This window comes from Panthera onca, chromosome C1 (genome assembly GCF_046562875.1).
Source record: "Panthera onca isolate mPanOnc1 chromosome C1, mPanOnc1 haplotype 2, whole genome shotgun sequence".
Classification (NCBI taxonomy): domain Eukaryota; kingdom Metazoa; phylum Chordata; class Mammalia; order Carnivora; family Felidae; genus Panthera; species Panthera onca.
Window position 1 is genome coordinate 55,669,757 of NC_138346.1, and position 24,083 is coordinate 55,693,839.

The window sequence follows — 24,083 nt, forward strand, 5'->3', positions numbered from 1 at the left end:
GCGCCGGGCGCTGTGCGGCCGCGCAGAGTGCCAGCTTCCGGGGAACGGCCTCCAGCGCCCCCTAGCGGCTCGGGGTGGGGTAGGCCGACCCAGTCAGTCTAGCAGTCCGCTGAAACAAACGCCGGGTGTGCAATCCTCGTTCTCTGTGGCCAGAACAGGCCCGTCTGGCGCACAGCCTTCCCAACCCTAGAGTCCAAGCATTCTTCCTCTAAAACTTGCCATCTTGGTCATAAACTCAATAGAGGACCACTCTAGGATAAAGTTAAAAACCATATAGTCTCAGAGCTAAAAAGAACCTTTGAGATCATCCAATTCCAGCCTCATTTGTTGAGAAAATTGAGATGAGGAAATTGAGGCCCTTGGAATGCCAGAGACTATATAGAGATACAAATAACAGAGCCCAAACCAGAATCTATCTGCTGATCTGCTCGACTCCCACAAACCTTGGGGATTTGAGGGCTGAAAAGGTGGACTGTTCAACTATAGCACTAGGAAAAGTCTTAATGGCAAACAAAGTGGGAATGCATACTGACTTCTAAGACTTGTTGTTGAAGGGACTTGACAAGAGGTCATCGGAAAGCTAGAAGAAATTCGGAAACAAGATCAGGATTTCGTAGTGGAGTTGGAATGAAGTAAAAAGAATGAACCAGAGGTAGTCCAGGAGCAGACCTCTTTGAATGTTCAAGAATGCAAAATAATGTTCAAGAATGCAAAATGCTTTTGCCACTGAATTGTGAATATGAGTTACTTCATATTTCCAACTTCAGTTCCTCAATTGCAAGTAGAAATAATATTACCTACTACATGGGGTTGTTGTTAACCTTAATTAATTTATCCATTTATTTAAACACCGAATGTTTTTTGACTGTCTACTATGTGTTGGGCACTGTGCTATACTCAAGTGATATAATATTAAACAAAATGATCACTCTTCTTCCTTTATGAAGTTTACAGATTGGTCTTGTATAGTTAGGATTTTATAGTTAGGGATAAAATGAGATAATAAAGTTTTTTGTTCCTTTTGACTAGCGTTTCCACTTCCCCACTCTTGATATTGTATACTTGTATGATAGCAATTAAGAGTCAGGGATTGTGGGTTCTTACTCTAGCTTTAGCACAAGATTATGACAATTTCTCCTTGTGTTGCATCTTGTATCTTTAAAATGGGGACTTTGTTTACTCAGGAGCTTAGTAAGCAAAGGAAGTCTCTTGTTTTAACTTTCCACGTCTCTTTATCTTACCCAGACCAATCAAAGTGAATGAAAACAATGTAGTAATGTTAATAATAGATGAATCTGCAGATTCTAGCAACGCTGTTTGCACACCAGTGCCATCTAGTGGAAAATGTATAATTTTTTTGAACTGCATTGACTGGGCAATTTTTATTCTTTGTAATACAAATAACAGAGTAATTTGTAATACAAATTAATGATTGATATTCTGAAAATTTGAAGCTGATAATTAGAGTAGTTCATTTTTTTCTTAAAGAAGAGATAAAAGATTGCATAAAACAAAACCAGGAACAGAAATATTGGGAAATGCTAAGAAAGCAAAATTTCTTTATCACTCAATCAAATGAAATACCACATATGTAAGCAAAATAAGAAATTTACTTTCTTTATTTTTTTAAATTTAAGTTTGATTTTTTTTAGTAATCTCTGCACCCAGCATGGGGCTCAAACCGATGACCCCTAAGTCAAGGGTCACATGCACTTCTGAACAAGCCAGCCAGGTGTCCTGAAATTTAGTTTCTTTATGTCTTATCATTTTAAGCAGCCTCCTTGAGATATAATTCATACATCATACAATTCACCCATTTAAAATGTTCAATTAAATGGTTTTTAGTATGTTCACAGCATCGTGCAACCATCACCACAATCAACCGTAGACGTTTTTTATCACTCAACAATAACAGTTTTGCCGTATTTCAAGTCATATAAAATCATATTTGAACATGAGTCACATGTAGCTAAAACAACTAAAATTCTGAGGTTTGAAAGAATGATTATTAATGGGTATACTATTAGAGAAAAGATGTGCTGTGCATTTGCAGATTAAATTTTTCAAGTCTTTAGGGGCGCCTGGGTGACTCAGTTGGTTAAGCATTTGACTTTGGCTCAGGTCATGATCTCATGGTTTGTGGGTTCTAACCTGGTATTGGGCTCTGTGCTGACAGTACGGAGCCTGGAGCCTGCTTCAGATTCTGTGTCTCCCTCTCTTTCTGCCCCTCCCTGGCTCACACTCAGTCTCTCTCTCTCAAAAAATAAACATTAAAAAAATTTTAAATTTTCAAGGCTTTAAAACATGTAACCTTTAATGCACAATTATTAGAATGATAAATATTTATGTTTATTTCACATGAAATCCAGTTTTCCCCTAAGTTTTTCTTCCAAAATTCTTATAAATTTCTTTTTTTAAAAACCAAGAGATGATATTGTAACTTACTTTTGAAATGCAAGGAGAAAATAGTAAATTCTTGTCGTTGTTTTCCAAAATTTCTAAAACTGTGATATAATTACAATATTTACTGATTATCAATATTAGTCTTCATACATTATATAAGTAAAAATGTTTTGCCTTATTTGAAATTTTTAAATAGGTTTTATCACTGATATTTATTGGTGATAAAGGTCCAGAGTCTCCATTTTTCCCAGCTGTAAGGCTACTGGCTACTGATAGTGTATTCATGCACCTAGCCTGTATGTGGTAGGCACTTGAGAAATGGTATACTCCTTCTTTTTCTTGAGTTTGTGTGTCTTTGTTTGAGTTTGAGAATAATATGTAACACCTGATATTCCCTCCTCCCCTGCTGTAGACCTGGTCCTTTTCATTCAACTTGATGACCTACATCTTTTAAATATGTTGATTGTAGAACAGACTCATAGGTACCACTTAGAATAGTTTCATTCAACCATCTGGTAATTGCAGCTATTTAAATTAAAATAAAAATCCATTGAGTTAATTAAATTAACTATAATTAAAATAATAAAAAGTCAGTTACTCAGTTGCATTAGCCATACTTGAAGTGCTCAAAGCTGCTTGTGGCTAGTGGACGGTGCCCACACAGAACACTTTAATCATGGCAGAAAGGTGTATTGTACAGAGTTCTGAAGAATAAGACTGTGGGTAAACCCTCCCACTTATCTAATACACAGAATTTTCACTATTACAAGTATTTTGATTGTTGAACAATTTAAAAATTATTTTGATATTCCTATTTCTCTGTCTCCTTACCACTCATGTCTCACAGACGTAATTGCATAACCACAGGTAAGCTACTTTCCCTTCTCACATTTTCGTAAATACAATTTTCACTTTCACACCTTTCTGCCTTCGATACCCTCATCATCTTGTAGCTTTTTCAGTCCTTCCTTCCATATTTCCCTTCCTGGCCCCTTCATTTCTCATTCTCTCTGTTTCTATTCATACTTTGTTCCGCATTTTTGGCAATTAGCAAAGAACTTGCAACCTTGCTGTCAGTTCTTATATTATTGTATTTTTTAAAATGTAGCTCATTTATTTAACTTAAAAATATTTTTTTAATGTTTATTTATTTTTGAGAGAGAGAAAGAGTGCAAGCAGAGAGGGACAGAGAGAGGGAGACACAGTATCCCAGGCAGGCTCCAGGCTCTGAACTGTAACCACAGAGCCCAATGTGGGGCTCATATCCACCAACTGGCAGATTGTGACCTGAGTGGAAGTTGGAGGCTTAACCGACTGAGCCATCCAGGTGCCCCTATAATGATTTAACTTTTAATGTATTTAAATCTTATCCCAGTTGAATTGTAACTCAGAAAATTGGAGCTGCAGTTCAGTTTTTGTCCAAGGTGCTTGGCACAGTGCTTTGCCCATAGTAAGCACTTGTTTTATTCTTTTGTTGACGCGATAGGATTCCTGCAATCAAATGCTAATGGACCATTCATAAAACATTGAGTTCCTATTTCAAACAAGAACTGGGACACATTGTCAATATACATAGATAATTTAGCTCTTCGATTAGGCAAAAGTTAAACAAAAAAATGGGCTTGGCATATCTGTGTTTAAGGAACGTTCACTCTTGTCCCACTTTGGTTCAGCCAGTAACGGCACAGCACGTACCAGTGTTTAAACTCCTGCGAGAGTTGCCACCTTGCGGGATATGGGAGCCAATCAGCAGTGCGGATGGAGCCTGGCCTGCCATTGGTTGGCGCCCACCGGAAGCACATGCCCGCTGGGCTTCTAGCTCAGGTGTTTGAGGCGCTACTGTGGGACGGTCAACCTTAAACGTGCGGCGCGGGTTCTGGCCCAGCAGCGGCCTCGATGACTGCCAAGCGTTCGCTAGGGAGGTGGTAGGCGGAGCCGCTGACCCTGTGGTAGGTATGAGACTGGCTGAGAAGGAGTGGGCACCGCAGTCTTGTGATCCGAGCGCTCACTGGTTACGGGCGGATGCAGTTTGGGCTAGGGTTCACCCAAAGAGGAGTATCCAACCGTTCTGCTAGTAAGAGGCTCCCCTTAGCCCTAGCCTGGTGGCGTCTAGGTCCCTTAAGTGCAGCGTAAGACTGTTTCTAGTGAGGGGCCTCTCTGCAGCTTCTGTGATTTCTGTGTGGAACAGATTTTAAAAAAAATTTTCTTTTTCAACGTTTTTTATTTTTGGGACAGAGAGAGACAGAGCATGAACGGGGGAGGGGCAGAGAGAGAGGGAGACACAGAATCAGAAACAGGCTCCAGGCTCCGAGCCATCGGCCCAGAGCCTGATGCGGGGCTCGAACTCACGGACCACGAGATTGTGACCTGGTTGAAGTCGGACGCTTAACCGACTGCGCCACCCAGGCGCCCCATGTGTGGAACAGATTTTGACCCGAGCCTTCCACCCACGTTTGGCAGAAGTCAGCCTCAAAATGGGTGTGGTGGCATGGAAGAGCCCAGATTGGCAGTTTGGAAAGCTGGATTCTTACTCCAGTTTAGGGATTCAGGCATGGCAGATTCAAAGAGGGAAAGGCCATAGACATCTGGGGGTGGGGGTGGGGGGATGGGTTCATAGACCTGTAGTGATTTACCCAGGATCATTTCATCTTGATACGTTCCACTGCGGTACTTTTTCCGCTACAGCAGCAGAATCCCACTTTATCTTTTAGTCTGTGTAGTACTCATGCTCCAAATATTCTAATGAGTTCCTCCTCCCGCTTTATTGCTTCAGTTATGTGGGTTTTGTAAATCTGGAAAGCTTTATCCGTGCCTTGATTGTTCTTACCACATCCCTATTTTTATGGGCAAAATTGGAAATGGCAAATACCAGTATTTAAATGGTAAATACCAGTATTTAAAAGCATTTTACTTACTCCTCTTTAAGCATCTGCAGTGTATCATACATTTTGTTCAACACAGGGTTGCTTAGATGTTCTTAAAAGGGACTTGTTAAAAGAGATTTAAAATTGCTCTTCCTCTTATCTTTCACTATCTCTCTCCACTTCTTACCAACTTGTGACTTCAAATAAGCCACTTAACTTCTGTCTGCCTCATTTTCTTCATCTGCAAAAATAGATATTAGCGGTATCTTTCTCACGTTGTAAAAATATTAATAATATATAAAGCACTTAACTATGCCTGGCCCACAGAAGCATGTATGAGTTTGTTACTCTAATCCTATTTATCATTAGAATGACTTCATTCTTGGAAGAGCGATCATTCTCATACCAGGTGTCACATCTCTGCCCATTTCAGTAAAATTAGCGTGTAACATTATAAAAGTTTCAGGTGTACAACATTATATTTCTTCTAAGTAACTAAATGTTACTAGATGCAAAATGGATTCCCTTGATATCCTTCCTAGTCTTCCTGCCCCTCCCTTACTACTGTTGTGGAATCTATTGGTTTCAAGACACTTTGAAGGTACTGGCACACCAGTGATTGAAGATGGCAGCAGTGAATGTCTTAACTGTAGTAAATATTGGTAGTTTGAACAGTGACAATGGAAATTTTCTTATAAGTGACTTGCATGTGAAATCTATTTGAGGAAAGAGTGTTTTTTTTTTCCTTTTTAAGAAAAATGTCTGATTTCCTGAGTTATCAGTAACATTTAATAAGAATCAACCTGATTTTTCTACTTTATATAAAAATTGGAAATGATTCTTTAGCTAGTACATAGATGACATTTTGTATTTTAAAATGAGCTTTATGATTATTGTGAATGCATTTTGCTAAAAGTCTGTAAGTTTGTATTTGTGACTAAAGTTCTTTTCTCTATGGACCCTATTTAAAGGCTCACTGAATTCTGTGACTATACAGAGACTTGATAGAACTCATATAAGTAGAAATTGAATGCAGTGTTTTGAGTGAAGTTTGAAATTTAAAAGTAAGCTTCTCCTGGGTAAAGTGAGTTTCCTTACTCTGCTTTTTATCAGATCGAAAACACTTATTAATAGCTTAGTTGTTAGTTGACCCAAAGAAAATTTCTGTTTTCCCTTTAGGTGTATTATTAACATTGTTTGGGGTTTCCACATAGATTTAAAAAAATTAGGGAGATACCAACTTTGCAGGTTACTGTATGGGAAGTACTAGCCTCTCTCTGAGTAATAGCTAACTTTACTTAAACAACACTGTATTTTTCAACATCAGAATGACACGAACACTTTCAATTTCTCAGTAGAGTTATAAAGAGAAAATGTGATTAAAACTGTACTGGCAGAGAATTAGGTATTTTCATGATTTCTTTAATAGTAACACTCATTTTAAACTCCATCCCCCACCTCTCACACCCATTCTTCAAAGAGCAGGTAAATAAAACCTGGGTACTGCATCATTAGCATTTCAAACTACATTTTTTCCTTTTTTGTTGTTTTTGTTTTATTTTTATTTTTTTGATTTTATTTTTGATTTTTTAAATTTTACATCTGAATTAGTTAGAATATAGCACAACAATGATTTCAGGAGTAGATTCGTTAGTGCCCCTTACCCATTTAGCCCATCCCCCTTCCAAAACCCCTCCCGTAACCCTCAGTTTATTCTCAGTATTTATGAGTCTTTCTGTTTTGTTCCTCTCCCTGTTTTTATATTATTTTTGTTTCCTTTCCCTTATGTTCATCTGTTTTGTCTCTTAAAGTCCTCATATGAGTGAAGTCATATGATTTTTGTCTTTCTCTGACTAATTTCACTTAGCATAATACCCTCTAGTTGCATCCACATAGTTGCAAATGGCAAGATTTCATTCTTTTTGATTGCCGACTAATACTCCATTGTATATACATATACCACATCCTCTTTATCCATTCATCCATCGATGGACATTTGGGCTTTTTCCATACTTTGGCTATTGTTGATAGTGATGCTATAAACATTGGGGTGCATGTGTCCCTTCGAAACAGCACACCTGTGTCCCTTGGATAAATGCCTAGTAGTGCAATTGCTGGGTCGTAGGGTAGTTCTATTTTTAGTTTTGTGAGGAACCTCCATACTGTTTTCCAGAGTGGCTGCAACAGTTTGCATTCCCTACAACAATGCAAAAGAGATCCTCTTCGCATCCTCGCCAACATCTGTTGTCGCTTGAGTTGTTAATGTTAGCCATTCTGACAGGTGTGAGGGGGTATCTCATCGTGGTTTTGATTTGTATTTCCCTGATGATGAGTGATGTTGAGCATTTTTTCATGTGTCAGTTGGCCATCTGGATGTCTTCTTTGGAGAAGTGTCTATTCGTGTCTTTTGCCCATTTCTTCACTGGATTATTTGTTTTTTGGGTGTTGAGTTTGATAAGTTCTTTATAGATTTTGGATACTAACGCTTTATCTAATATGTCATTTGCAAATATCTTCTCCCATTCTGTTGGTTGCCTTTTAGTTTTGCTGATTGTTTCCTTAGCTGTACAAAAGCTTTTTATTTTGATGAGGTCCCAGTAGTTCATTTTTGCTTTTCTTTCCCTTGCCTCTGAAGACATGTTGAGTAGGAAGTTGCTGTGGCCAAGATCAAAGAGGTTTTGCCTGCTTTCTCCTCAAGGATTTTGATGGCTTCCTGTCTTACATTAAGGTCTTTCATCCATTTTCAGTTTATTTTTGTGTATGGTGTAAGAAAATGGTCCAGGTTCATTTTTCTGCATGTCGCTGTCCAATTTTCCCAGCACCACTTGCTGAAGAGACTGTCTTTATCCCATTGGATATTCTTTCCTGCTTTGTTAAAGATTAGTTGGCCATACGTTTGTGGGTCCGTTTCTGGGTTCTCTATTCTGTTTCATTGATCTGAGTGTCTGTTCTTGTGCCAGTACCCTACTGTCTTGATGATTACAGCTTTGTAGTATAGCTTGAAGTCTGGGATTGTGATGCCTCCTGCTTTGGTTTTCTTTTTCAAGATCGCTTTGGCTCTTCGGGGGTCTTTTCTGGTTCCAAACAAATTTTAGGATTATTTGTTCTAGCTCTGTGAAGAATGCTGGTGTTACTTTGATAGGTATTGCATTGAATATGTAGATTGCTTTGGGTAGTATCGACATTTTAACAATATTTGTTCTTCCTATCCAGGAGCATGGAATCTTTTTCCATTTTTTTGTGTCTTCTTCAATTTCTTTCATAAGCTTTCTATAGTTTTCAGTGTATAGATTTTTCACCTCTTTGGTTAGATTTATTCCTAGGTATTTTATGGTTTTTGGTGCAACTGTAAATGGGATCAGTTCCTTGATTTCTCTTTCTGTCACTTCATGGTTGGTGTATAGGAATGCAGCTGATTTCTGTGCGTTGATTTTATATCCTGCAACTTTGCTGGATTCATGAATCAGTTCTAGCAGTTTTTTGGTGGAATCTTTTGGATTTTCCATATAGAGTATCATATCATCTGCAAAAAGTGAAGGTTTGACCTCCTCCTGGCTGATTTGGATGCCTTTTATTTCTTTGTGTTGTCTGATTGCAGAGGCTAAGACTTCCAATATGGTGTTGAATAGCAGTGGCGAGAGTGGACATCCCTGTCTTGTTCCTGACCTTAGGGGGGAAGCTCTCAGTTTTTCCCCATTGAGGAGGATATTAGCGTTGGGTCATTCATATATGGCTTTTATGATCTTGAGGTATGCTCCTTCTATCCCTACTTTCTTGAGGGTTTTTATCATGAAATGATGCTGTATTTTGTCAAATGCTTTCTCTGCATCTATTGAGAGGATCATATGGTTCTTGTCCTTTCTTTTATTGATGTGATGAATCACATTAATTGTTTCACAGATATTGAACCAGCCCTGCATCCCAGGTATAAATCCCACTTGGTTGTGGTGAATAGTTTTTTTAATTTATTGTTGGATCTGGTTGGCTAATATCTTGAGGATTTTTGCATCCATGTTCATCTGGGAAATTGGCCTATAGTTCTCCTTTTTAGTGGGGTCTCTGTCTGGTTTTGGAACCAAGGTAATGCTGGCTTCATAGAAAGAGTTTGGAAGTTTTCCTTCCATTCCTATTTTTTGGAACAGTTTCAAGAGAATAGGTGTTAACTCTTCCTTAAATGTTTGGTAGAATTCCCCTGGAAAGCCATCTGGCCCTGGACTCTTGTTTTTTGGGAGATTTTTGATAATTAATTCGATTTCCTTACTGGTTATGGGTCTGTTCAAATTTTCTATTTCTTCCTGTTTCAGTTTTGGTAGTGTATATGTTTCTCAGAATTTGTCCGTTTCTACCAGATTACCCATTTTATTGGCATATAATTGCTCATAATATTGTCTTATTATTGTTTTTATTTCTGCTGTGTTGGTTGTGATCTCTCCTCTTTCATTCTTGATTTTATTTATTTGGGTCCTTTCCTTTTTCTTTTTGATCAAGCTGGCTAGTGGTTTATCAATTTTGTTAATTCTTCCAAAGAACCAGCTACTGGTTCTTTCATTGATCTGTTCTACTGGGTTTTTTTTGGTTTCGATAGTGTTAATTTCTGCTCTTATCTTTATTATTTCCTGTCTTCTGCTGGTTTTGGGTTTTATTTGCTGTTCTTTTTCCAGCTCCTTAAGGTGTAAGGTTAGGTTGTGCACCAGAGATCTTTCTTCTTTCTTTAGGAAGGCCTGGATTGCTATATGGTTTCTTCTTATGACCTCCTTTGCTGCGTCCCAGATGTTTTGGGTTGTGGTGTTATCATTTTCATTGACTTCCATATACTTTTTAATTTCCTCTTTAACTTTTTTGTTAGCCCATTCATTCTTTAGTAGGATGTTCTTCAGTCTCTAAGTATTTGTTACCTTTCCAAATTTTTTCTTGTGGTTGATTTCGAGTTTCATAGCATTGTGGTCTGAAAATATGCACGGTATGATCTCGATCTTTTTGTACTTACTTAGGGCTGATTTGTGTCCCAGTATATGGTCTATTCTGGAGAACATTCCATGTGCACTGGAGAAGAATGTATATTCTGCTGCTTTAGGATGAAATGTTCTGAATATATCTGTTAAGTCCATCTGGTCCAGTGTGTCATTCAAAGCCATTGTTTCCTTGTTGACTTTTTGATTAGATGATCTGTCCATTGCTGTGAGTGGGGTGTTGAAGTCTTCTACTATTATGGTATTACTATCTATGAGTTTCTTTATGTTTGTGATTAATTGATTTATATATTTGGGTGCTTCCACATTTGGCACATAAATTTTACAATTGTTAGGTCTTCTTGGTCTATAGACCCCTTGATTATGATATAATGCCCTTCTGCATCTCTGGATACAGTATTTATTTTAAAGTCTAGATTGTCTGATGTAAGTATGGCTACTCCGGCTTTCTTTTGTTGACCATTAGCATGATAGATGGTTCTCCATCCCCTTATTTTCAATCTGAAGGTGTCTTTAGGTCTAAAGTGGGTCTCTTTCTTATCCATTCTGTTACCCTATGTCTTTTGATTGGAGCATTGAGTCCATTGATGTTTAGAGTGAGTACTGAAAGATATGAATTTATTGCTATTATGATGCTTGTAGAGTTGGAGTTTCTGGTGGGTTCTCTGGTCCTTTCTAATCTTTGTTGCTTTTGGTATTTTTTTATTTATATATACGTATTTTCATCTTTTCTCCTCAGAGAGTCTCTCTTAAAATTTCTTGTAGGGCTGGTTTAGTGGTCACAAACTCCTTTAATTTTTGTTTGTCTGGAAAACTTTTTATCTCTCCTGCTATTTTGTTTTTTTTTTTTTTTGGTTTTTTTTTTTTTTTGTTTTTTGTTTTTTTTTTAAATTTTTTTTTAACGTTTATTTATTTTTGAGACAGAGAGAGACAGAGCATGAACGGGGGAGGGGCAGAGAGAGAGGGAGACACAGAATCGGAAGCAGGCTCCAGGCTCTGAGCCATCAGCCCAGAGCCTGACGCGGGGCTCGAACCCACGGACCGCGAGATCGTGACCTGAGCTGAAGTCGGACGCTTAACCGACTGAGCCACCCAGGTGCCCCTCTCCTGCTATTTTGAATGACAGCCTTGCTGGATAAAGAATTCTTGGCTGCATGTTTTTCTGATTCAACACACTGAATATATCCTGCCACTCCTTTCTGGTCTGCCAAGTTTCTGTGGATAGGTCTGCTGCAAACCTGATCTGTCTTCCCTTGTATGTTAGGGACTTTTTTTCCCTTGCTGCTTTCATGATTCTCTCCTTGCCTGAGTATTTTGTGAATTTGACTATGATATGCCTTGTTGATGGTAGGTTTTTGTTGAATCTAATGGGGGTCCTCTGTGCTTCCTGGATTTTGATGTCTGTGTCTTTCCCCGGGTTAGGAGTTTTCCACTATGATTTGCTCACATGACCCTTCTACCCCTATCTTTTTCTCTTTCTCTTCTGGGACCCCTATGATTCTGATGTTCCTTTTTAATGAGTCACTGATTTCTCTAATACTTAAGTTGTGCTCTTCTGCCTTAATCTCCCTCTTTTTTTCTGCTTCATTATTCTCTGTAAGTTTGTCCTCTATATCACTGATTCTCTGTTCTGCCTCATTGATCCTTGCCACCGCTGCATCCATCCGTGATTGCAGCTCAGTTATAGCATTTTTAATTTCATTCTGGCTATTTTTTACTTCTTTTATCTCTGCAGAACGGGATTCTAATCTATTTTCAACTCCAGCTAGTATTCTTATCGTGGTTCTAAATTCTGGTTCAGACATCTTGCTTGTATCTGTGTTGGTTAAATCCTTGGCTGTCGTTTCTTCGTGCTCTTTCTTTTGGGGTGAATTCCTGCTGAATTCTGTGGTTCAGGTTGTGCAGATTGTTGTGTTAATCCTCCAATCAGTTTTCTAGGTGTGTAGGATGGTTTAGTGTTGGTCTGGCTGTATTTCATGGATGCGAGACACACAAAAAACTTCCATGCTGTTCTGCCATCTTGGCTCCTCTCCATATTTTTTCCAAGTTGAAATTATTTCAATTTTTACATAATTGTAGTTAGAGGAGGCATTTATTTAGTTATGCAACAAAGTTTTGGGTACTTTTAACCAAAATATCTTTGTACAAATTTTATTGTATGTGTCTATCACTGTATAATAAAATAAAATCTTCCCTATTTACAACTGTATATTTTGCACTGCATTGGTGTTGAACACATACAAATGCTGACTGAACTCAATATTACTTGATTGCTTTGAGATAATGCTTGGTCTAACATGGTAGATGTGTTTATAGCTGAAAGTAAAGTAAATGAGAAATTATGTGTTACGTATAGCCTGCTGTGGCCTCATTCTTTTCTGTATGATTTTTAATTTTACAGTTTTATCTATTATTGCAGGCATATAAGTGCTTATAATATCACAATTAAACACCTTTCCACTTTGTTCTATCCTTATTTTTAAATGAGGGGATACCAAATTAGAAATATATGCTTTGCATCATGTTTTGCACATGCCCTTTTTGGAAGTGAAAATTAAAAATAGAATATAATTGACCTAGATAAATCACTATAGTTGTGTGAAGGCTGAAGTAAAACCAGGCTTATACCATAGTATAAGTTCCTGAAGTAGCTATAGCTAGAAATTTAAAATAAACCTGTTACATGAGATGATGTCTTTATAAAATTAGGTGCTACAGTATATTTGGTTTTGAGCAGTCAGACTTTAAAGGATGCATACTTTAAATTACCTTTTTTAATATAATTAGTATTCATTTTAAAATGGTGGAATTTTTTTTCCCAGTTTTGCAAATCTGATATATATATATACACACACACACACGTTGGTGTGTGGTTTAATGTTTCATTGCAGGATAGAAGGGGAGATGCTAAAGCAGGTGAGAAGATCTTTATTCAGAAATGTGCTCAGTGCCACACAGTGGAAAAAGGTGGAAAACACAAGACTGGTCCAAATCTCTGGGGCCTTTCTGGCCCTGGACGAAAAACAGGACAAGCACCAGGATTTTCTTTTCCGATGCTAACAAAAACAAAGATCAAAACTAGGCAGTTGTGGCAGAGAACTAGAAACTTTGTAGCAAAGAGAAAAGACATGATTTGATATAATTCTCTAGTTTGCTGCATTAAAAATAAAATCATCATGTTTATATTACTGAAATACTGGTTTATATCATAAGATCTATGTTTAGATACCTGGTTTCTTTTTGATCACACAGGTTTTTACCTATACAAGGTATTTCATTTTATGCAGTACATCCATGTTGAAAAGCATGAGCTAAATTAAAAAGATCAAACCATATTTTAATGGCATAATGGTAGTTTTCTATTTGTAGTAGTGATTTCTATTTGTAGTAGTGGGAGGATGTTATAAAATAGTTTGAAAAAGTATATTCCGTGATTTCTTTGTTGGTGGAAGGTGGGTGGATGGCAGTTAACATGAGAAAGCATTTTAGGGTTAAAATTGAAAATGGTTAGAAAAGACTATAATATCTTTGCAAAGAAATTTGTTATTCCCAGATATATGTGTACATACATACATATCATTAACATTTACCTCAAAAATAGGGTACAACTCAAAATAGACTGTAACTCTATTTTGAATTGTTCTTGGAGGCTTGCATTTCTTACTGGCCCAAATTTCAGATCAGTACAACACTACTGCTAGGAAAGGTTTTTATTTTATTTTGTTTTTGTTTCTTTTTATTCTTTTTATTGAGGTGAAATTCACACCTCATAGCATTAGCCGTTTTTAAAATTTATTTACTTTTATTTTAGAGAGAGCTTGCACAAGTCAGGGAGAGGGGCAGAAGGTGAGAGAGAGAATCTTAAGCAGGCTCCACGCTCAGCACAGAGCCTGACCCCAGGCTCAATCCCATGACCATGGGATCACGACCTTAGCCAACATCAAGAGTCAAATCCTCAACCAACTGAGCCACCCAGGTGCCCCAACATTAGTCTTTTAATTAATTAATTTATTTATGTTTGTTTATTTTTTGCGAGAGAGGGAGAGAGAGAACATGAGTGGGGAGGGACAGAGAGAGAGGGAGACAGAGGATCCAAGGTGGGCTCTGTGCTGATAGCAGTGAGCCAGATGCAGGGCTCAAACTTACAAACTGCGAGATCATGACCTGAGCCAAAGTCAGACACTTAACTGACTGAGTCACGAGACGCCCCAACATTAGCTATTTTAAAGTGTACAAGTCAGTAACATTTAGGGTATCACAATATTGTGTAATCAACACCTCCTTGTAGTTTCAAAACTTTTTCATTACTCCAGAAGAGCTCCTGTACCCATTAATCACTCCCCATTTTCTCCTACCCTTAATCAACCTCTAATCTGCCTCCTATTTGTATGGATTTGCCTACATAGTCTTAAAAAAGAAATCATAAAATATGAGCTTTTGTATCTGGCTTCTTTCACTTGGCATGTTTTCAAGGTTCACTGAAGTTGTAGCATGTATCAGTGCTTCGTTCCTTTCTGTGGCTAATCATATTCCATTGAATGTATATATCACAATTTGTTTATCCATGTATCAGTTGATGAATATTTGGATTGTTTCCACCTTTTGCCTCTTGTGATAGTGTTGCTATGAAAATTTGTGAATAAGCATTTGTTTGAGTCCCTGTTTTCAGTTCTTTTGTATATGTATATGTATATGTATATGTATATGGTGGGTCATTTGTTAAATCTATATTTAACTTTTTGAGGAAATACCAAATTGTTTTCCACAGTAGCTTTGCCATTTTACATTCCCATCAGTAATGTAGAATTCCTGTTTCTCTATATCCTCTCCAATGCTTGTTCTTTTCTTTTCTTTTTAAAATTGTCATCTTAGGGGCACCTGGGTGGCTCACTTGGTTAAGCTTTCAACTTGGCTCAGGTCATGATCTTGTGGTTTGTGAGTTCGAGCCCCACGTCGGGCTCTGTGCTGACAGCTTGGAGCCTGGAGCCTGCTTTGGATTCTGAGTCTCCATCTCTCTCTACCCCTCCCCACTGTGCTCTGTCTCTCTCTATCAAAAATAAGTAAAATGTAAAAAAATAAATAAATAAAATTGCCATCCTAGTGGGTGTGAAGTGGTATCTCACAATTTTGCTTTCCATTTTGTTAATGAATGATGATGTTGAACATGTGTTAACGTGCTTTGTTAAAAAGAAAACCACAGACCCAAAATGGAGTCACTTGTGGTAGGCACAGGACACCAAACCATGGCTTAGTACCTAACCTAATTGTAGTTTCAACCTTTGCCAGGAATGTAATCTCAACCAGTTAGTCTGGAATTTCCTGGTGGGCACTGGTAAGGTAATCCACCTGGTTTGTTCCCCAAAAGGAGGTGACCTTTCCTGAAATAATTCTTCCTTGTTGTTGTTATGACTTCCTTTTCCTGCCTTTAAAAACCTTTCTCTTTCTGTTGCCCTTTGAACTCCTTTCTACATGCTGCCTGATTCATAAATCATTGAATAAAGCCAATTTGATCCTTAAATTCACTCAGTTGAAATTTTTCTGTTTAACAACTTGTTGGCCATTTGTATATTTGGAAAAATGTGTATTCATGTCCTCTGCCTATTTTTTATTTGAAGTGTTTGTCTTTTTTCTTGTAAGAGTTCTTTATGTATTCCTGACACTAAACCCTCATCGAATAGGAGATTTTCAAATATTTTCTTTTATTCTGTAGTTTGTTTTCATTTGGTTGATAAGGTCCTTTGACGCACAGAAGTTTTTAATTTGCATAAAGTCCATTTATCTATTTTTTTGTTGGTATTTTCTTGGTACCAAATCTACGAATCTATCACCAAATCTAAGGTCCTACTAAAGATTTACCCTTGTGTATTCTTCAAATACTTTTATAGTTTTGGCTCTTATATTTAGATGTTGACCCATATTCATTTGATTTTTGATAGTGAGGAAATAGTTCAATTTCATTCTTTTTCATGTGGTTATCTAGTTATCCCAACTCCATTTCTTGAAAGATGATTATTTCCCAGTTGAGTGGTCTTGATACCCTTGTTGAAAAACAGACTGGCCATATATGTTGGGGCTTGCTGCTGCATATTCAATTCTATTTTTATTACTGTAGTTTTGTAGTAAGTTTTGAAATTAGGAAGTGTGGAGCCCTCCAGCTGTGTTTTTCTTTTTTGATATTATTTTAACCGTTCAGGGCCTTTTGCAATTCTGTGAATTTGCGGATCACCTTCCTCATTTCTGCAAAAATTTTGGAATTTTTGATAGAGATTGCATTGTATCTATAGATTGTTTTGGGGGTATTGCCATTTTAGCAACACTAATGTTCCAATGTATGAACATGGGATGACTTTCCATTTATTTAGGTCTCTTTTCATTTCTTTAAGCAATGTTTTGTAATTTTCAGTGTATGAGTCTTTCACTTCCTGGGTTAAATTTTTCCTAAGTATTTTATTATTTTAGAAACTATTATAAATAACATTGTTTTCTTAATTTTCTTTTTGGATTGTTCATTGCTTGTATATAAAACACAACTGACCTTTGTATGTTGACCTTGCACCCTGCTTTGCTGAATTTGTTAGTCCAGTAGATTTTTGTGGCTCCTTTGGGATTTTCTATATTTAGAATCATATCACCTGTGAATAGAAGTGGTTTTACTTCTTCCTTTCCAATTTGGATGGCTGTCATTTCTTATTATTCCCTAATTGATCAGGCTAGGACTTCTAGTGGAATTCTGAGTAGAACTGGTAAAAATGTTCCTGATCTTAGAGGGAAAGTTTTTAGCTTTTCACCTTGGGTATGATATTATCTGGGGGTTTCCAAAAATCCCTGTTTTCATGTTAGGCAACTTATCTTTTATTCTTAGTTTACAGAGTGTTTATGTCATGAAAGAATATTAGAATTTGTCAATTTTTTTTTCTGCAGGTATTGAAACAATCATCTATTCTTTTTCCTTTTGCTCTATTAATGTGTTATGCTAAGGTAATTGATTTTCTTATATTGAATCATCCTTGCATTCCTGGGATAAATCCCATTTGGCCATAGTGTATAATTCTTTTTTTTTTTTTTTTTTTTTTTCAACGTTTTTTATTTATTTTTGGGACAGAGAGAGACAGAGCATGAACGGGGGAGGGGCAGAGAGAGAGGGAGACACAGAATCGGAAACAGGCTCCAGGCTCTGAGCCATCAGCCCAGAGCCTGACGCGGGGCTCGAACTCACGGACCGCGAGATCGTGACCTGGCTGAAGTCGGACGCTTAACCGACTGCGCCACCCAGGCGCCCCAGTGTATAATTCTTTTAATGTGAGTTGGATTTAGTTTGCTAGTATTTTGTTGAGGATTTTTGCATTAGTGACAAGAGTTACTGGTTTGTAGTTTTCTTGTGGTGTCTTTGTCTGGCTTTGGTGTTTGGAGAAGTTTAAAATACAGATTATTGCAACTGTAAGTACTCTTCATACATGATTTGAATTTGGTATTTTAAAATTTCTTAATCGGTTTTATAGTGCTTGTATTGTGCTTATTTGAGCTTTGTGGACTATATTGTAGGAGAAGGGTTTAAAAAGAGGAGTTGGCATTTTGTGCACAATGTTTTTTGTTTGAGTGCACATGTAATAGCTTCATTTTGTCAAAAGAGGGATTCTGCTTATTTTAACCTGTGTTAATATTTCTAGTAAGATAGTGTCTTGGGTTGGTCTTAGCCTATCTATAGTGATGTTATTGACTAGAAATGCCTGGGGACACTCACCTGGGCCCATACTACTTGTAGTGAGCCCCTACAGACATCTCCCCAACCAAAGTTGGTGATGTGGCTGGACCAGGCCTTGTGGTTCTTATTATGATGGCAAGACACACCTCATCAGCAACTATCAGGGAACTTTGAAAAGACAAGATTTATTACTCACAACTCCTGGAGGTTAGATGGCATGCCTGGGACCACCCAGTGAGGTTGAGAGGAGAGAGAGCACGCGAGAGAAACAGAGAGAGAGCAAGCTAGTGAGCAGGTCTAGCGTTCTGCTTTTATTGGAGTCAAGGGTGGGGTGCCTAGGGTTTTGCAGGTTCACTCTTTATTGGTGAATTTAAAACATAAGGGTGGTAATTAAAGCATGGGAAGGGGAAAACAAGCAGTCCTCAAATGTAGTTATCTAAGTCTACCAGAGCTTTCTAAAAAGGGGGGTTAACTTCATGGGTAGAGGACCCTGGCTGTTTATGTACTCACGTAACTGGCAATGTGTTTACTCAAACTGGATGTTTTTGAAGTGGATGCCATGGTAAACAAAAGTTTAATGTCAGGCATTTATATTATAGTCAAAAAAGCTAATTGTCAGGTGCTTACACTGCAGATAGGTGAGATACAGTGAAATTTTTGTTATTTAGAATATTGGGAAAAGGGACCTGTGGATACTCAAATGGTTTGGTTAAAACAAAATTAGCACATGCAGGGTTTTCACAGCTTTTTTGGTGAAAATAAGATTTTTTTTTGTCTTTCTGAAATGTTGGGAACAATACAGTTTAGTAGGATGGAGAGCTAGCAAAACCCTTGGTCCCAGACTTCTCTTGGGTTTCCAAGCAAACCAGGGTAAAGTGGGGTGGAGAATATATGTAAACACTTGAGGACTATATTGGATTCTTAGGGCTGCTGTACCAAAGTACCATAAATTGGGTGGCTTAAAATAGCAGAAACTTATGTTCTCACAGTTCTGGAGGCTAGAAGTACAAAATCAAAAGGCTAGAAGTACAAAATGTTTGCAGGGCCATACTCTCTCTGAAACCTGTAAGACAATCCTTCCTTGTTTCTTCCTAGTTTCTGGTAATTTGTCATTTATCTTGGTGTTTTGGGTCTATAGCTGCGTAACTCCAATGTCTGTCGTTTCATGATCCCTGTGTGTCTCTGTCTTCACGTGGCTATCTTATAAGGATACCAATCATATTAGGTTGGGAGCTCATCCTACTGCAGTATGACCTCATTTCAAGTTACCTAATCACAGCTGCAGTGACCGTATTTCCAAACAAAGCCATATTCTGAGGTAGTAGGGGTTAGGACCTCAGCGTATCTTTATCCAGAGAACACCCATATATACATATAAAATAAATACATAGATAATGATAAAAATTTATATTAAAACAAAATACAATAAAACTTAATCTTTGGTCAAGGGTGCTTTAGAATCTTTTTAAACATCATTGTAATTGTTTTTAACACAATGTCATTGTGTTTGTGTGTGCAAAAATACTGGTTAATAGGTATTCTATAATAAAGAATTTGTCTGGTCTTTGTTCCAGGTTCCTAGATGGGAATCTGAAAACCTTAGAATTTCCCAAGTGATAGGAGTGTTTCTTTTATGCAAGTTTGGGCCCTGGGACCACCACCTGAGTTTATGCTAATGAGGGGACTTATGGTAGGCTCCTGGATAGTTTCTGGATGGGGGTGGCCAAGCTTGAAAGACCAGCTATGTGATTAGAGAGTTGGAGCTTTGGGCTAGGTGATATCAGTCCAACTTCCAGGGTTAGGGGATAGTTGCTGCAAATTGAGTTCTGTCGCATGGCTAATGTTTCACTAGGTATTCTTTGTTTTTTTTTAAATGTTTATTTATTTTAAGAGAGAGAGGGAGAGAGTGTGAGCATGGGAGAGAGAGAGGGAGAGAGAATCCCAAGTAGGCCCTGCACTGTCAGAGTGGAGCCTGATCTGGAGCTTAATCCCACAAACCATGAGATCATGAAATCAGGAGTTGGACACTTAACTGACCAAGCTGCTTAAGCACCCCTCAATAGGTATTCTTACATAATAAAACCCCCATAAAAGCTCTGGACACTTTAATTGGAAGCTCTGGTTGAGGTTCCTGATTGGTGAGCATATCAGTGTAGTAGAAGAGTGATGAGTCTTGATTCTCTAGGGACAGGACCCAGAAACTCTGTGTTTGAGACTTTCCCAGACTTCATTATATGGATCTCTTTATCTTGCTGGTCCTGATTTGCATCCTGTTATCCTGAGATAACAGCTATATCTATGCAAATAACTCTGAAAACAACCTGAAGATTGGCAGAACAGACCTTCCACAGCTAATCATAGAGAGAAGGCCACATCAAAAAGGTTAAGAGGAGTGGAAACACAATTGGGAACTAAACCCCCAGCACACAATAGGCGAGACATCACAAACACAGAGACGTGAGAGGATCAGACTCCACACCAGGCACTCCTGGCACAGAGGACTTGAACTGGAAGACAAATCCCCATAATATCTGGCTTTGAAAATCAGTGGCTTAATTCCAGGAACTTCAACTTCAACAAAGATGTTTAAAACATAAAAGAAGCAGAGCTGAGAATTCAATAATTGAGATTTAAAAAATGCACCAGAGGGAATCAAGAGCAGATTAGAGGAGGCAAAGGAACTATCAGCCATCTGGAAGACAGGGTGATGGAAAGCCACTAAGCTGAATAGCAAAAAGGCAAAAGAATAATAAAAAATGAGAATAGGTTAAAAAACCTCTGCAACATCATCAAGCATAATAACATTCACATTATAGGGATTGCAGAAGGAGGAGAGAGAAAGGGGTAGAAAACTTATTTGAAGAAATAATAGCTGAAAACTTCCCTAACCTGGGGAAGGAAACAAACATCCAGATTCAAGAAGCACAGAGGGCCCCTAACAAGATGAACCCAAGGAGGTCCACACCAAGACACAAAATAATTAAAATGGAGACAAGTGCTGATAAACAGAATTTTAAAAGCAGCAAAAGAAAAGAAAAACAGTTACATATAAGGGAAACCTCATAAAGCTATCAGCTGATTTTTTTCCGTATAAACTTTTTAGGCCAGAAGGGAGTAGCATGATGTATTCAAAATGCTGAGAGGAAAAAACCTACAACTAAGAATATTTTACCCAGTAAGGTTATCATTCAGAACAGAAGGAGAGATAGTTTCCCAGACAAACTCGACTGAAAAAAAAAAAAAGTTAAAGGAGTTCATCAGCACTAAACAAGCCTTATAAGAAGTATTAAAGAGAATTCTTTAATTGAAAATATCATAATTAAAAATTATGACAGGAAAAAATTTCAGAGGTAAAAGGAAACATATAGTTGAGGTAGTAGATTAATCACTTGCAAAGCCAGTATGGAGTTTAAAACACAAAAGTAGTAAAAATCAATTATGTCTACAAAAACTAGCCAAGAGATACACAAAGCAAAAATAATATGACATCATATATGTAAAAACATGGAGGAGAGAGTAAAAATGTAATGCTTTTAGAATGTGTTTAGACTTAAGGGACCATCAACTTAATATAGACTGCTATACACATAAGCTGTTCTGTGTGAATCTAATGTTCTGTCTGAATTTGTGGTAACCACAAATTAAAAACCTGTAATAATGCACAAAATAATAAAGAGAAAAGAATCTAAATGTAACAGTAAAGAAAGCCATCGAACTACAAGGGAAGAGAGCAAACAAGAAAGGAATAGAGAAGACCTGTAAAAACAACCAGAAAACAATGAACAGAATGGCAATAAGTATGCAGCCAATCAGTAGTTACTTCAAATGTTAGTGAACCAACTGCTGCAATCAAAAGGCATACAGTGACTGAATGGATAAAAAAAATTAAGACCCACTTATATGTTGCCTACAACAGATACTTTATTTAAAAACATTTAAAAAAAATATTGATTTATTATTGAGAGACAGAGAGACGGAGCATAAACATGGGAGGGGCAGAGAGAGGGGGAGACACAGAATCTGAAGCAGGCTCCAGGCTCTGAGCTGTCAGCACAGGGCCCCAAGCGGGGCTTGAACTCACAAACTGCAAGATCATGACCTGAGCCAAAGTCGGACGCCCAACCGACTGAGCCACCCACGTGCCCCAAGAGATACTCACTTTAAATGTAAGGACATACACAGACTGAAAGTGGAGGGTTGGAAAAAGATATTCCATGCAAATGGAAATCAAAAGGCAGACTGTGTTTTCTTCTTTAATCCTGGCTCCTCTGACCCTTCGTGGTGTCAAATTGAATTTAGGAAGATTTTCACAGGCAGCTTCATAGTCAGAGGACTATGACTTACCCCTTAGGATTTACCACCTGCTTTGGAGAACTCTTCTTTTGAGATCATTAGTGACAGATGTCCTCTTAACTCCGTCCAGGTTTTATATTTTTGGTAGTCTTCTAATTATATTAAGTTTGATAAATTTTATCAAAAGTGAAGTTAGTATTTCTGTCTCTCTTTGTCCATATTCTTTTTGACTGGTTTTAGAAGGGAAAAAAAGAAGAGACAGCCTTTCAGTCTCATTATAAAACTGGATTCCTGAAACCATAGGTTTTTGATAGAGATTTGGATAGAGGCAACTTGTTATGATTGGAAGAAAAAACATGAAAATGAGTTAGCAGTCACCATTCTTAACTCTAAATAGTCTGTATCTTAGGGCAAGTTCTTCTCTCTTTGGGTCATTTATTCATCTTCAAAATGAGGGGTTGGATTAATTTCTAAGGCCTCTTCTAGAAGGAACTTTGATTCTAGGAGAATAGGGTACTGCTTATGTCCAACATGTCTGGGGTTGGAAGTTTATTCCTGTACCTTAGGCCATGCTAAATAGCATGTGAGTATTACATTTCTATAGGGAACCCTAAGACTAGAACACCAAAGACTAACTTTGGAATTTTCCTGTAGATCAGAAACTGTAAGTATTCCCAGTTGTAATAGTTTTCCTATTGAATCCAGGAATAATCTTCTGTTCAAATATGTGGGTCACATCTGAAAGTAAACCTTACAAATTTAACTACACAAACTTAAAACTTATTTTCACCTCTGTAGGTATTATCTGGGGAGAGGAAACTCTGATAGAATATTTAGAGAACCCAAAGGAATATATCCCTGGAACTAAAATGGTCTTTGCTGGTCTTGAAGAGTGAGAGAGAAGATCTTATTCAGTATTTGAAACAGGCAACATCTTCATGAAATGCTCTTGCACCTTAAAAATACCAGTTATAAACCAATAGTTCCAGTTTCAAATATTGCATGTTTAAGGAAGTCATATTTGATCTTTTTTGATCAGCCTGTAGTAAGTTTAACATTTAAAAATAAAAGTTGATGGAACGCCTGGGTGGCTCAGTCGGTTAAGCGTCCGACTTCAGCTCAGGTCACGATCTCATGGTCCATGAGTTCGAGCCCCGCGTTGGGCTCTGTGCTGACAGTTCAGAGCCTGGAGCCTGCTTCGGATTCTGTGTCTCCCTCTCTCTCTGCTCCTCCCCCATTCATGCTCTGTCTCTCTCTGTCTCAAAAATAAATAAACATTTAAAAAAAATAAATAAAAGTTGAAATTTTTGATTGTGTGTAATCTATGATCAAATGCCCTTCAGAGTCAGAACTGACTTTTGTCTGCAGACTAGGGATGTTGATAAGACCAGCATGAGGAAGAGAGGGAAGAGAACTGAAATCTATTGTGCTTCAGTAGTCTCTACATGCACAAAATATTTTATAAGCCTAGCAACTGCTATTGATGATGGAGATAATTTCCACATACTTACTTCTCTATAATTTAAATGTAAATGTAGCAGACATTAGCTTTAGTTTTCATTAAGCTATGTTTGGTTATTTGTTTGCTTTTTATTATATCTTTATTATATTTATAGCTATAACTTCATTATAAGTAACTTTAAGAAAAAATAAGGAAATTGAAGTCAAATATTTGGTCTTATCTTAGGAATATTATTGGAACAAAAAGCAAATTGTTGACCATGTGTGACATAAAATAAAACCTAGAGAGAAGGAGAAAAGCATGTTCTATGTTAACAAGCATTTATGTCACATAACATGTAATATGTTTGCGTTAATCTTTTTAGGGTACCTTTTTAATCCTGAGTAATG

The 24,083-nt window shown here is 37.5% G+C and overlaps 2 protein-coding genes across 2 annotated transcripts in view; both read left to right on the top strand.

Annotated features, from left to right (window-relative positions):
* The first annotated feature begins 3,988 nt into the window (after positions 1-3,988).
* Positions 3,989-24,083, top strand: part of PDE11A (phosphodiesterase 11A) — a 413,214-nt gene continuing 393,119 nt past the window's right edge. The window contains exon 1 of the mRNA XM_060621932.3: positions 3,989-4,352. The gene's annotated coding sequence lies outside the window, so the exon portion shown is untranslated. The remainder of the gene's footprint in view (positions 4,353-24,083) is intronic.
* On the top strand, positions 12,535-23,174 carry LOC132671021 (cytochrome c 2-like). The gene is given in 4 exon segments (XM_060621447.1): positions 12,535-12,564; positions 13,129-13,307; positions 23,029-23,118; positions 23,120-23,174. Coding segments are annotated over 4 exon segments (354 nt in total).